The sequence below is a fragment of the Agelaius phoeniceus genome, chromosome 6 (assembly GCF_051311805.1).
Source record: "Agelaius phoeniceus isolate bAgePho1 chromosome 6, bAgePho1.hap1, whole genome shotgun sequence".
NCBI classification, from domain to species: domain Eukaryota; kingdom Metazoa; phylum Chordata; class Aves; order Passeriformes; family Icteridae; genus Agelaius; species Agelaius phoeniceus.
The window spans coordinates 59,379,080-59,393,495 of record NC_135270.1 but is presented as its reverse complement, the minus strand read 5'-3'; the positions used below and the strand labels follow the sequence as shown (position 1 = coordinate 59,393,495).

The 14,416-nt window shown below is 44.5% G+C and overlaps 1 protein-coding gene across 1 annotated transcript; it reads right to left on the bottom strand.

The window, feature by feature from the left end:
• Positions 1–3,125: 3,125 nt before the first annotated feature.
• On the bottom strand, positions 3,126–13,110 carry LOC129122110 (potassium channel, subfamily K, member 16-like). Its single transcript, XM_054635704.2, has 5 exons — positions 12,773–13,110; positions 10,639–10,759; positions 8,772–8,938; positions 7,059–7,227; positions 3,126–4,059 (listed from the first exon to the last, which is right to left on the bottom strand). Exons 1-5 carry the CDS (start codon positions 12,965–12,967, stop codon positions 3,716–3,718), a joined length of 996 nt encoding a protein of 331 aa, XP_054491679.1. The 5' UTR covers positions 12,968–13,110; the 3' UTR covers positions 3,126–3,715.
• Positions 13,111–14,416: the final 1,306 nt, after the last annotated feature.

Here is a 14,416-nt window from a genome sequence, read left to right as displayed (position 1 = left end):
CCACTGTCTGGGTCTAGTTTATCAGTAAACAATTCCAGGACACCTGGTCCTGGCTGAGAGAGCCAGAGGTCTGACGCACGAGTTTGGGATACACTGAATTTTCTCTGGGGCCCCGTTACCTGCACAGGAATCAACAATTCCCCTTTCCAGGGGTGATGTGAGGACAATTTCTCCTCCTGTTGTGCAATGCTCTGAGGATGATAATGCTGGAAAAGGCTGCTTGCTCTAGCCCTGGAGAGATTTGTCACTGTGCCTAAGCCCTTTTGGAGACAGATTTATCATTCAGCTCAAGAACGAGGAACAACATCACATCCAAAAAAGTTCTTCTCCCACCCTGGCTTGCAGCTTTCCCAGGCTTTCCCCTTGCCTTTCCCAGCAGAGAGGACCACACACCCTTTGGTGCTGGCTCTCCCTTCCACATATCTGCAGCTCCTATCTCCACCCCTGGTGCTGCATGAGGCACTGCCTGCCCTCCAGGCTGCTGCAGAGGGAGCCAGCCCCTCCAGGCCCCAGATCCTGCACCCAAACTTGCTTTTTTTGCACATTTTTTTTCCAGACCAATCCCTTTCCCTGTGGGACAGGGGGTGGGAATGTGTGCCTTGACCCTGGAACAGATTTTGTGCATGGGAAGCTGCTGCATGGGGATGTGATGGGAGTGCTCCTCACCATCAGCACCGTGTGTGCTGCCAGTGAGGATCCCTCTCGTGATGGAAGATGTCACAACCTTCTTGTGATGGTTTGCAGCCACCACACCCCCAGCTGGCCTCCACAGAGCTGTCTCAGCGTGGGCATGAGGCAGGGACCTTGGCTGCACCAGGCTGAGGTGCTCATCCCCATCTCTTTCTGGACAATGAGGCATTTTTTAGCCTTTTTCAAACTCGTGTGATCTGGATAAAAAATAAAGGGCAGTGTCCTCTGGTTCCCACTGACAAAACAGAGCTGCAACAGTGGGAGGTGGAGAAAAGGTCCCCAAACGTGGCAGGGATGTGAAGGAAAAGGGTCTGCAGCACACACAGCCACTGGAGGGCACAAGGAGCAAAGCTAAGACCCTTCTCCAAAAGGCCTCTGCAGGAGTAAGGATTTATGAATGGGCAGCCTTCTTTCTCAGAACAGCTGAGCTTCTCCTGAGAGGTTTTATTTTTATATTTCTATATTTTAATTTTTATGTATTTTTTTAATGGATGTGTTTTCTGCTCTCCCAGGCTGGCTTCTCCAGTTGAAGGGACACCTCAGTTCTTGCTGCCTGAGGGTGGACAGCCCCACCATGGCCATTCCTGGTTAATGTTTCCTGGATCCTCTGGCCTTGGGTGGCTTTTTCAGTCCCTCTGGGCCACATTCTCACCCTGGAGCATGGCAAGAGGAAGAAGTTAAAATGCCTGCACCCTGTGGCAATGACTACACAGGACAGAGGGACTCCTGGAAGTGGGAAGTGCTTGGGTTTCCAAGGCTCATTGTTAAACACCCACCCACCAGGGCAAAGGAACAAGAATTTGCTCTGTTTTGCTCCAAGAGGCTCTGCCTGGCTCTGTGCTTGCTGTTTACTGTCAGAGGCCATGGGATGTCTCTCTTGCCCTTCCTGAAATGTCTAAAAAAAGCATCTTTGGTTACTCTGTGTTACAATGGGACATCTGCAGCCTGTTCCAGAGCTGTGTTATTTGTCACAACAGGGAGTAGTGGGAAGAAGCTGAAGAAACCCTCCATTCCAGACACCAGGAACAGGCATGGAAGGAACAATGAGAGGCTGTGCAAAATGACTATTGCACCCCAAGGCAGGACCATCACTGCCCCTGAACCAGCCCTGACAGTCCCTATATTAGACTGGGAGTGGGGTTAATGATCCTTCTGGGAAGGCTGGGGAAAAAAAAAGAGAAAAAAAAAGAGAATAGAATGATGCCTGGAAAATAATAATGTGGGTTAATGGTCAGTGAGAGGGGAAGACAGAGAGGTGAAGAGATCCCTGCCTGGGAGCATCCAGCTGCTTTCTCTGCCTGCCTCTGGTGCCTGCTGCCCTTCTTTGATTTCAGTCAGATTTTGCTCCTGCTGCCTCAAAAACATTCACTGACAGTGAGACATATGAGGTGAGAAGTCAGCCTTGAGAGTAACACTGGAAAATAATTTCTGGAGGGAAAGAAAGTACATGTTTGGCCAGGTCTACATGCCAGGTCTTGAACCAGCAGAATTGCTTTGGCAAGAAGCATGACTCTGTTTGACTGAGATAGTTATGAATCCAGCTTCAAGGCTGACTGCATCTATATGACTTGAAATTGCTTTATAGCTGTAATTTATTCTCCCTTTCATACAGGAATAACTCTGGCATGGCCTGGTCATGCTGTAAGTAACACCCAGAGGGTGAGCAAAAAACAATTATTCAGTCTGACGAAACAGGAGCTTGAGGGGCTCACAGCAACCTGCCAAGTGACAGCTTCAGCACTGTCAGAGTAAAGCCATGGACTGCCTTGGGGGGCCCTGTGGGTGCTGATGTGAGCTCAGCATTTGGGCAAGTTCCTGGATTTTGATGTACAGAGCCCACCTCCTGTGCCAGGCTGGCAGAGGGCTTGGCCCCTGTGCTGGGGCATGGCAGAGCTGCTGATCCTGTCCCCCTGTCACTGCTGGGGGACACATCAGGCATGGTCACAGATGGTGCTGGGCTGGACTGACTTTTGGTGTGACCACAAACACACATGGGAGGTTTCAACTCTATGGCTGTGTCTACCCCAGCTGCTTTGCCAGCTCTTCAGGGTTGGGTTTCCATGCATTTTTGGCACACAGAAGGCCTGTGACACATAGGTCAACCCTTTGAAGGTCAGAGTCTTCACCCAGAAGTGGTCTGCAGGCCAGACAGCACGTCTGAAAAACCATGCCCAGATCTGACATCCTTTTTTTATCACCTGGTTGAAGGTTTAGACACCACTCACCCTTGGAATGCAACAGCACCAGAGAATCATTGCTAAATGGCTTCACAGTTCCTATGGAATCAAAACATAGCAGCAAGGACTCCTCCCTTCCAACTGGTCTCTCTTCTTATTAAAAACTTGCAGAATAAAATTATTATAAAAATGGAATTAAAGACATTGATGTGTTTTTTATGAACACCATCAGAAAGGTTTTTCAGAGCCAGAGGGATAAAAGCTGAAATTGCCTTTATTCAACTTAGAATAAAAGAGGAAGAGGTAGAATCAGACATTTCTAACATGCTAACCTTTTCATAACCCTGTCCATCAGATGCTTCAAGTGTCTCTGAACTGAGCTCAGGTCTTGTCATTTAAACATGTCTTTCAGACCATAACACCTCATCCAAAATGATGGCTCAAGTCAGGCACCTATCAAGTTATATACCCTTATTTCTTCTTCCAAAAGTGCTATGCAATGCCAGAAAAGCTTCTGCATGTCAGGTCCTGGAAGAGACATGATTTCTTGCAAGCTGCAAAATCCAAACAGAACCAGCAAGTTCTTCCATGCCCCTCCTCTGCATTTTTGTGAAAGCACCTTAAAAACACCTTGCAAAGCAAGTGCACTTCTCAGGCTGTTAGCACAACCTAGCTGCAAACTGAGGAGCAAATTTCTTACCATTAATATCCAGGCTTTGTGTAACTGTAAGTCTTGAGTTCTAAAATGTCATATCTCAGCAAAAGGCAGGAGAAATTTTATTTCTATGGTAATTTCTTTAGAATAATTAACTAGCAATTCTCCAATGAAGAATTCAATTCTCAACACATTATGGCAATAGTTTTGCTATTAGAAAACACTTTTTTTCATTTTTTGTGTGTTCAGAATCTGCTGTTAATGACTCCATTTTCACTGCATCCCCTCCAGCATGTGGTGGTAGTGGTTCTTCTTCTGGAATAAATTGAACAGGCCAGCATCTTCTTTGCTGGCTTCCTACATTGTCCTTACTCACCTTTCCAATTTGCTGGAGATCCTTGACAATTATTTTTTCAGTATCTTCTAGTACTGTTGTCAATAAATTAAACAGCAGAGCAATCCAGGCAAGGCCAAAAAGAATCCAAATGGCCACAAGCACTCGATAGTAGGAAAAGTATTTCCTGTCAGACTGTTTGCCTGAAGATAAGGGGGAAGAAAGAAGGAGAAAATTAAAAAGTTAAAATCACCTTGCCAGTGTAAAGTGGAACAGCCTAATGAATTCATCAGTATGTTTTATATTGAGTACTTTAAAGTGACTTTTTTGTTGTAATGGAGACTCTCAGCTCCAGAGCATTAGGTTAAGGCTGGGCAATTCTCTTATTGTTGCAATGAACTGATATATGCAATAAATATGATACAAATATGCTGGCCTGCCAAATGACACACTGGAATTGAAGTGAATCATTCTGTGATTCTCTGATCCTGTGATTGAGGTGAATTACCATCAAAGCAGGTCATTTTTTTCCCCCTTACTACATAGCAATCCCAGTTCAACTGCTGCACGTACAGGCAAATGAAATAATGTGGGAAGTAGTGCTAAATTGTATTGTATTATCTTGGAATTGCACCCAAACTCCCAAAGCACAAAAAGCAGAGCACAGTGGGCCACTATAACCACACAACCATTATTATCTGGGTAATTGTAATTCCCTGTATTTCTATAGAGTGTGATTACAACCTAATAAATATTTCCCTTAAATTACAGGTACCTGCAAGCACACAAAGAGAGCAGCTGCAATTCCCACCTCACTTTTGAATGGCTTCAGGAGCTTCCCCCATAAAAAAACTACATGACTGATGAGAATTTACTGACACATGCCAAGAACAGAACTTTCTATGTTGGAAACCAGTGGACCAAAGCTTATTTCATGCAGTCTGATCCTCTTAGCACCAGCCAGGACCTCACACCCACTGTTCTGCATGGGTCATTTTGTTTGACCCCAACATACAGAGAGCATTTGCTTGGTTCCACACAGTATTATCATCATGGTACAGGTGATGTGGCCCTGGCACCTGCATGGAGTGCTCCAAGTCACTGCCAGAGGAGATTTGACATAGTTGATAACACAGCAATGTTCATGGACAGGGAGACCACCACAAACCTCATGGGGAACCTGCCCAGAAGGAGCCTGGGTCCTGGCAACTCTTTTCAAGTCCTGCACAGATTAATGGGCAAGATTTTTGTTCTTTGTTATCCAAGAGCTGTGGCAATGGGGCAGCAGTGGGCAGGTTTGTCCTCATGCACAGGTATCCAACATTCTGCTGCTGGCATTGAGTTGGCAAAGGCATTCTCAGCCTTGGTACAAAGCATCCCCTTGTTGTGCTCTTATCTGGAGTTCATGATGTGGGGTTAGCAAAGCCACAAGGAACAAGGAACATCTTTGTGTTGTTAACCCAAAACTGGACTTGAGCAGGGAATATTCAGTTAACAACACCAGGGAGTTTCACCCTAGAGGTATCACCTGCATGTACATGTATTCCCAAAAGTCAAACCCAGGCTGAGCCACCTTCCCAGCATGTCTGCCTTCCCCAAGCAGGCTCAGCTACAAACCAGTTTTGAATTACTAAAATGCAAATCAACTCAAACCTGTTCTGTTCCACTTGGCCAGTGGAAAACCATTTATCATCTGTAAGCAATTCTCAGTGCATAATTCTCAGAGCAGTCATTGATCCTGCTCGTTTCATTGTGAAGATGCAAAGCATTAAACTTATCAACATTTTATCACTGTTGTTAAAGCCAATTAAGATAAATACTGGCAGAGAAAAAAATTTTAGATTAAGTCATCCTAATGAAGATGAAATCATAGAGCCATGAGGCCTATCTAATTGTTATTTTTAAATAACAATTAGAAAGTTAAAATACAATTAATTGGTTTTATAAGGCAATATGGCTGCAGAGGAGTGCTATGGAAGTCATGGTTTTCAGGCTATGACTTGCTGTCATTAAAGTAAAACACACCTGTTATTTGGACAAGGAAAGACAATGCAACATTTTGATGCTCAGTTTTTCTCCTGCATGGCACCAGCCCCTCCCCACCATTCTATTTCATGGAATAGATTTAGAGAAATTACAGTCGGCAGTGACACATCAGTGCCTGGAAAAGTCTGTGGGCTCCCTGTGCCAAAGTCATCAGCCTTATGTAAGAAATCCTTCCAACAGAGAGGCTCCAAGGCCTGTCTAGCACTTCTGCAAGGCTTGAGAGCCTGGGGTTTGTTGTCTGGTGGATGTCTGTCCCTCAGAAAAGTGTGTGAAGCTTCCAGACCCTCTGTGGGGACAGCACTGGTGCAAGTATCAGCTGCAGTTTTCTTTGCATATCCCTGCTGAGGAGAAGGTCAGGCTGGCAAGATGATGGCAGGACAGGTTGTTGTAGAGAAATCTTGGATTCTCCATGGAGTTCAGTTTCCTGCTTCTTCTGTGGACACTGATTTTGCTCCTGGTAATTATTTTGCAGTTCTTTTGGAAACTTATTCCACGGAGAGTGTATTTTGTCCAGCAGATTCACAGAAATGCTTTGAGAAGCATTCCAGCATGCTTGAGTGCAGCTTAAACGATGTTTCTTCAGGGGAAATCCTAAGCTCTGGCTTGTGAGGAGAGAAAACCTCCAGAGATATTCAGAAGACTAAAGAAGACCACTTTTGTACTTTTATATTTAAGCAAGTATTATACTGTGAGTAGATTTCCCCAATTTCCCATGACTGGGATTTCCACCTCAGTCTGTTGTGTGAACTCATATATTCTGAAACATGATCACTTATTTCTTCACTTTACACTGTGAAACCTAAATCAGAGATGGCTAAAGCAGTGATACACACCTTGTTTTGTACAGCTGTCATAAACTGTTCCCTCTTGGTAATAAAAATTCCCTCACTCTTCCCTAACCAAAATACTTGTCTTCTTTGCACCCCAAAGCACCTCATTTCCTTATATTTTAATGATTTGGTGCTTTTATCAGCACACACAACCCCAGAGAAGTGAGTATTTTCCCTCAGAACTGTACAAGGCAAAGACAAGGCAAAGATTAGGCAAAGACTTTTGACAGATTTGTCTCTACAGTACATTCAGTCAGCCCATGGGGATTATTCACCAGTCATTATCCTGGTGTTTGGATGGGTTTCCTCTCTGGAATCATCCTTACCTACAACATAATCTCCAAAGCCAATGGTGCTGAGGGTGATAAATGCAAAGTAAATTCCTTCACTGTAGGACCAGCCCTCTGTTATCTGGAAGAACACTGATGGCAAGCACAGAAAAACCAGGATCCCCGTTGCCAGGAAGAACAAAAGGGTCAGAAATTTGATCTTCTTCTGAAAAATAAACCAGTTCAATTACAATCATGATTTGAAACACAAATAAGCTATATATAATGGTGGTAAAAGTGGGTGGCTATCTGGGATCAGGAGGATCTGAAGGATTTCTACTGAGTGCTTTTCCTCTGGAAATACCTTAGTCTTGTTTAGAAGTAGTGGGAAGCCAGGTGTTGCATGTCCACAGTGGCCCTGGAAGATGTAGTCTTTTACTTGACTGTGTATCAATGACTGTGACTATAGGAGGAATTCCTATCTAATGACATTTACAAGAGTCAAAACATTTCTACTTACCACTATACAACTTCACTTTTAATTTTTAGGTATTTAGGGTTGGCAACTAAATTCAGATTTGCCTGGGAAAAGAGTCTTTTTTAATAAAAAATAATTGCACCATTTCTGACAGGACTGTGTTCAAGAGTCTTGATTATTGACTTTATTTCTCATTGCATCAATGCCACAACTTGGCTCCTAACCAGTGGATATCTCACTACAAAAAAACCCCCAAAAACTAATGAGCTCCTGATAAAGAAGAGCCTGGACAGTGACTTTTAAACCATTCTACTTCCCAGCAGTCATGAAGGAGCTTTGACTAGAGAAGAAGACTTGCTGTATGTAGAGATTCATCAGCCAGACACCCACAGTTTCTATGTATAGAATTTTCCAAATCCAGATTGCCTGGAAATGAATGGCAACTGCTGGATAACTTCTCATGTCTTCATGTATTGTGTACATGCTTGAGTCTGTATCTGATTGAGCCTTATCTTCTGTTTAAGTTTGCCATATATGACAGGGAATTCAGCAATCTGAGCAGGGTTATCTGTAGCAATCATACCTTGTCCTGAAAGAGAATTACTTATAGTAGGAGACACAGAAAAGCTATTCTCACTTCCTCAGCAGTGCTGAGAGAAGAGGAGGAGCTGAAAATAAATTGGGGCATAAACCAGACAAAATTCATCCTGTCTGTAGCTTGTTACAGGTGTCTCCTCATCTTTCAGCAACCAGGCTCAAATGGGCATCTCCAGCCTGATGCTTCCTTTCTGTCACAGTTAAGGGTGGAGAGAGACTAAAGGACTGGGTAATCAGTTAGGAGGGGTAGCACACTATGCATTGAGTTAAAATCCATTGAAACCTCTACACCTCACCTAATTTTTACAGCTTTGCACAGCTCACCTGCTTTTTGCAGCCTCAAGGTGATGTTTAATCACCCTTACTGGTTTTAAAGGGATGCATGCACTTCCCTAGGGTGTTGGCTCCTGAGATAAGTGTCTCAAGAAATGAGGTGGGATGCCCCATCTCTCCACTGATTGCTGAAGGGGGCTGGATTTCTGCCATCTAGATGGGAAGACAAAATGCATGCCTTTGTCTGAATATCTCTGACACGTCTGCTTAGCTCTGCAAGTGAAGAATGCATCTTTTCCTGCCCTAGAACAACATCTAACCCAGCACAAAAGCAAATACAATCGAGGATAAGGCAGCATAAAACTTGAGAAAAACACTAGAAATGGGCATATAATTGTGTCTGAGTAAGCAAAAGCAATTACCTTTCTCATTCCTTTCTCATACAGGAACTTCCCCAGCTTTTTACAGAGCAGTGAGAGCATCTTACCAACACGGTGCAGAAAAACAATGTTCAGAGGGATTCCAAAAAGAGCAAAAAACACACAAAAGATCTGTCCCCCAGCAGTTTTAGGATGTAATGTGCCATAGCCTATAAAAAAAAAAAAAAAAAGATGGGTCAGAGGAGATATTCCAAAGAACTGCAGCAATTCACAGTCATATTCACCCTTACTCCAATCCAGCCTGCCTTTGGCCCTAAAAGATGTGGCTAGTGTTTCTCAGCCCAAATGCACTCCTTTTTCCTCTGAAAAAGGCAGTAAGCAGATGAAGTGGTTCACCCTGCATGTCTGGGGGAATGCAGAAGCACTGTGTGTTCCCAACACAGCTTTAATGGGAACAAAAACACAATCAAGATTTAATTATGGGAAACATGCTCTGTCCCGTGACAAATACATGGAAAGTCAGAAAATAGAACTCTGAGGATCTGGAAGACATCAGAGCTGGAGTCCCAGGCTGTCAGGATCACATCTCCAGCTTCTTGTTGATGTGCCTGTGTGTTAGTGACCTCCCTGGCTCCATCCCAGTGAGTTGCTGGGTCCAGATACTGACTCCAGTCCCAAGACACTGTGCATTAGAATAGATGGTGCTAATTAGCCCAGACCTTGCTGGTGGCTGATTTATTCATGCCAGAGAGACATTTGCCTTAAGTTCCTACTAAGAGAGGATTTATATAAGTAGTGGAACAACCCCAAACATGTCTTTTAGTCTCAAGACTCTTGGACCCCGTGAGGTACATGGCTGAGTGCAAGAATACTTAACTTTGTGGATGTCCTTATGCTATCAGTGGCCCTGGGAAACTGCATTTCCCATGCACAGTTCATGTCAAGGCATCCATTACTTGGAAAATGCAATGCTTTCTTTGGGGGAAAAGACAAAACAACTGAGTGATTTTTGGGCTACTGGATTCCCAAATGCATGAGCTGTCTTGTGCTCCCTGTTGCAGAAATATTCCAGTTTCAGTGATGGGTCAGAACCCTCCCCTTCTACAGCAGGAGATCTCCCTGTGGGCTCAGGCAGCAATTACACAGCTCCCACAGTGCTGGGACACTGCTGGGGCCCTTGGGACATGTCACACTCACAGATCAGATGTGCTCAGGGTCTGGTGGCAGTGAGGCCTCAGCACCACTCTGTAATAACACAGATTTGACTTCCACTGCATGACTGTGAAGCAAGTCCCAACAGTATGGACTTTATGCTTAAGTTTGGTGGGCCTGCACTTTTTGGGATGTACATTTGAAAGAAAGGACAAAGCAGGTAGGGCAGGTCCTGTAAAGGTCAGAACAGCTTGAAGCAGCAGTGTAAAATTCTCAGTATTTGCCTTTACCCCTTCCCATTTTTTTCCTCCTGGCATGTTAATAACTGAATATGTGAATTAACAGCTCAAAACAGGTTATGGAGACAGTGCTCAGGCCCCAGCAGGATTCACTTCTTTCCTTACATTTTTTATGTTTTACAGCACTCTCAGATTTAAAGCCTGGAATAAACACCAGGAAAGTGAAGTTCATATCCCACCCACAAATACCAGCACACTGAACATTATAACAGATGATTTGAAAAGAAGAAACAAGTGGGAAATAATAGGAAATACTGATATTTGACAAGCCAAAATAAAGTATGAGGAACTGTGCACTGGGAAGGTCTTAGGACTAAGTCCATGCTTGCTTGCCACCCATGACAGCAAAAGGCTGGAGTTTTTATCCTGGAAAGCATTATCCATTTATGTCCTAATAACCAGACATAATAAGCATCACTCACACACAAGCACACATAAACAGAAAGCATTAGACCTACCTATTGTGGAGACAACTGTGCCTGCAAAGAAGAAGGAGTTGCTGAAATCCCAGTTGCTCTCTTCAAACTGTGACTCATTTCCAACAGGGTACACTCCATTTTGAATGGCTTCAATCAGGTTCTGGGAGAGAAAGCCAAGTTTGCTATCATCATGACTGCTTTTCTCAAGAGCTTGCTGCAAAAATATTACAGGTTTAGCCAACTGCTGCTCCTCTCCTGTGAGTACCACTCACCTCCCTTCAGAGACTGTCTGACACTATTCACACCTTCACCTCCAAGGTTGGGAAGCCATTATCCAGAGGGTTTGGGTGTTCAACTTCTGCCCTGTTTGTGCTGACTGCTCTAGTGGGTGTTTGGAGAGAAGTGTTTCTTTCAGTGTGACCAAGGACCTTGTTTCTTTCAGACCAAGTAGTTTGGAAAATCACAATCCTGTGAGTGACTGGGATGTGGCAGAACACTGGTTAGGAGATGGGGGTGGCTGATTGCTGGATTTGGACTTGCAGTTGAGATGGCAGTGGTGGATCCAAGATCTGATCACCCACGTGTATGAGCAGTGGCTCTGATCCCTCCCAGTGCTGCATCAGTGAGTTGTGCCAGGGAACACATGAGATACACTCAGAATTTCATTTCAAGTCTGTATTCTGATTAGTGTCACAGAGCTAAATTCAGAGAAAGTCGATTGATTTTCAAAGCCTGACATACACATTCTTCTCCAAACTGTATGCATGAATACTCATAGATAAATTTACACATTTGCACACATGTTTGCAAAGCTGCTTTGAGAGGAGGTTAGAGGAACATCTGTCAGAGATGGTTTGGGTTGAGTTGAGACTGCCCTGGCACACAAGGCTTGACTAAATATTTCTTTCACACCTCTCCAGTGCTGCATTTATCACTTTATGCATTTTTCGGACTCTTCCTTCATTTTAATTCTAAATGCTGTTATTTTTTTATCTCTCTTTTTTTTAAGTTAAAAGGAAATTTTAAAATCAAACAGTATCCAGCTGTCCCTGTCTTTACAAACAGAGAACAGTGGACTGGACATCTGGAAGGCAGGCTGGTTTGTACAGAAACAAATGAGATAAAATTCAGGACAGAGCCCTGCCAGAAGTAGGACACGTGCTGGAATAAATTGCACCAGCAAAATCTTCCTCCCTACTTCTCCCTTCACTATGTTTTTTGCTGGTGTCTCAGAAAATTGAGGCTAATAAAAATAATTTCCATAGCCTTTGCACAAAGGTTTCTTTGTCTTAAAAGCTCATTTTTTCTTTCCTTCCCTTCTTGAAAAGCTCTCTATTTTTTTTTACCTTCTTCCCTACCCATAAAAAACAAGGTGAAGAGGATGCATGCATGGGTGAAACAGGGGCTGAAATTCTGGTTCTGCTATTACAAACACCAGTTCTTCCCCACATTTCTTTTTCTGTGAAGTGGCCCACTAAGAGCTCCACTAGTTTTCCATGTGGAAATGCTTCCAGCAAGGTTTAACACCTCATTTTCTCCTGCATTACAGCAGACAGGGCTCTAAAATACCCAAGTTGAAGAGACAGCCTTATTCATCTTCATCTTCTGTGCCATGACCAGAAATATTTTCCCCATGCCAGGCTACCTGTTTCTCTTCTGCAGCATCCTCAAAAACGAAACTCTGATCATGCCATCCTCCTCGAAAACGAAACTCTGATCATGCCACCCTCCTTGTAGCTATTTGGAGTCTTTTTGGGTTTTTTTTCCCCCATCCAGACCTTTCTTTATTGTTTCTGTATTGCACTATCTGTGATACTGTTCCAAGTGGCAGCCACACCTATTCATTTCAGACAGCCTCATTTTTCTTGCCATGCTACCCATTGTGTAAGAGCACCGCCCCACTAAAAACAGAATGAGGAGGCAAGACCCCAAAAAACCCAGGATATTGTAGGATGGGGATCTTTAATATCTATCACACACAAGGGTTTGTCCAGCTACATGAGCTGTATTTACCATCAGACTGAGCTGCCTGCTCACACCAGACAGGGGCTTGCTGGAAGCTTCCAAGTGACCCCAATCAGAAGGAAAGCAGTGCGAGTTACCTGTGAAACAAGGATGAGTAGGAAACAACATCTGATGGGGAAAACAGGAGGGAGAAAGGACTTCCACTCACCTTCATGAACTGCTCCATCTCTGCCACCGTGAGCTGCGTGAAGTTCTGCAGAAAAGCCTCCTTCATCTGGGCAGCTGCCATTTTCTCCTGCTTCTCAGCAGTCCTCTCCAGGGCCTGGAACACGGCAGCACCCACCAGCAGGTAGACAAAGTAGCCAGCCACCAGCAGAGCTGTCTGCAGCCTGCCACTGCACATGGCCTTCAGGGCGACTCTGCAGGGGATGGGGAGCCAGAGGTGGGGACTGTAAATCCCTCACACTCCTGGGAAGCCTCCCCCGAGCAGGAAGAGCCCTCCCAGCTCTGGTTTCCGCTGGGATCCCGCACTGGCAGGGACACTGTGCTGCCAGATGCATTCATTGGGAAGCTGGAAGTGGAGGGGGGGGGGAACCACAATAAACCCAACCCCCCCCAAGAAAAACTTTCCATTCTCTGAGCTGCATGCTGTTTAGGGATTTCCTCTTGTCTGTGAAACTCTCCCTTGCTGGGTTCTCAGGAAAAGTGGGTCAGGATTGGAGCAGCTGGCAGGTGGCCATCTCCTGCTCAGAAGGCTCTGGGGACAGGTGAGGACAGTCTGGAAGGGGTTCACAGGGGAGTTTGCTTGGAAATCCATTGTTTGCCCTGCTGAGTCCAAGAACAGGACTCCAGGGCAAGCCTCTGATCCCAGGAGCTCCTTCTTGCCCCATGTTTAGGGGCAGCCTCAGGGAAATGCAGCTGGACTGATCTTTTGGGCTTCACTTGTCTGCTTGCAGCACAGAGCAGGGTCATGCAGCCCTGCAGAGCCTCAACAGCTCAGAGCAAAACCTTGGACACACAGGCAAATGGCTGTGGTTGCATATGTGCCAAATCCAAACAGGTTTCTTCTGCCAGCAATTCCTCTGCGGTGTATCCAAGGGAATACATTACACTGGTACTGGGTACACAGTTAGATGGATTAAAAAGTAGCTATGCCATCAGATCCGTGGAGTCATAAAATCATAGAATTGTTTAGGTTGGAAAAGACCTCTAAGGTCATCAGACATGGTGCTTAGGGTCACAGGTTAGTGGTGGGCAGTGCTGGGTTAATGGCTGGACTCAATGACCTTAAAGGTCTTTTCCAACCAAAGTGACTTTGATTCTCTGTTTCCTACAGCAATGTAGCCTCTGCTGATTTCAGAAGGATGGTTCTCATGCATCGAGAAGTTATTTATATAACTGTCAGAGCTTGTTGCCATTAGCTTCAAGAAGAATTTGGGTGCCACTGAGAAGAATTTGTGAGAGAGGGAAGCCCTTGAATGAAGATGTTGATTTTGGAACAGACAGCAGACAGGTCTGAGGTTGGCTGCACCATGGACATTGTTAACACTCATTAATTTTCTTGATTTTCCATTTCCCAGCATTTTCATTTGCTTTGTGCACAATTTCTTTTTTATTTCAGCAGATGCCCTACTTTAATAATGAGAACACACTGAAGCAAATCACCGTTTGAAAAAGCATTTAAAATGTACCACCTGTTCTGCTCTTCAAGTCTTTGTGGTTTTATTTGGTTTAAAAATATCAAGGCAGAGACTCTGAGATTAGCTTTGCAGAACTGGTGTAAACAAGAAGCAGCACGTGGCTTCACTCTGTCAACTGCAGGTTGTCCTTTCACATATAAATCTGTTTGACC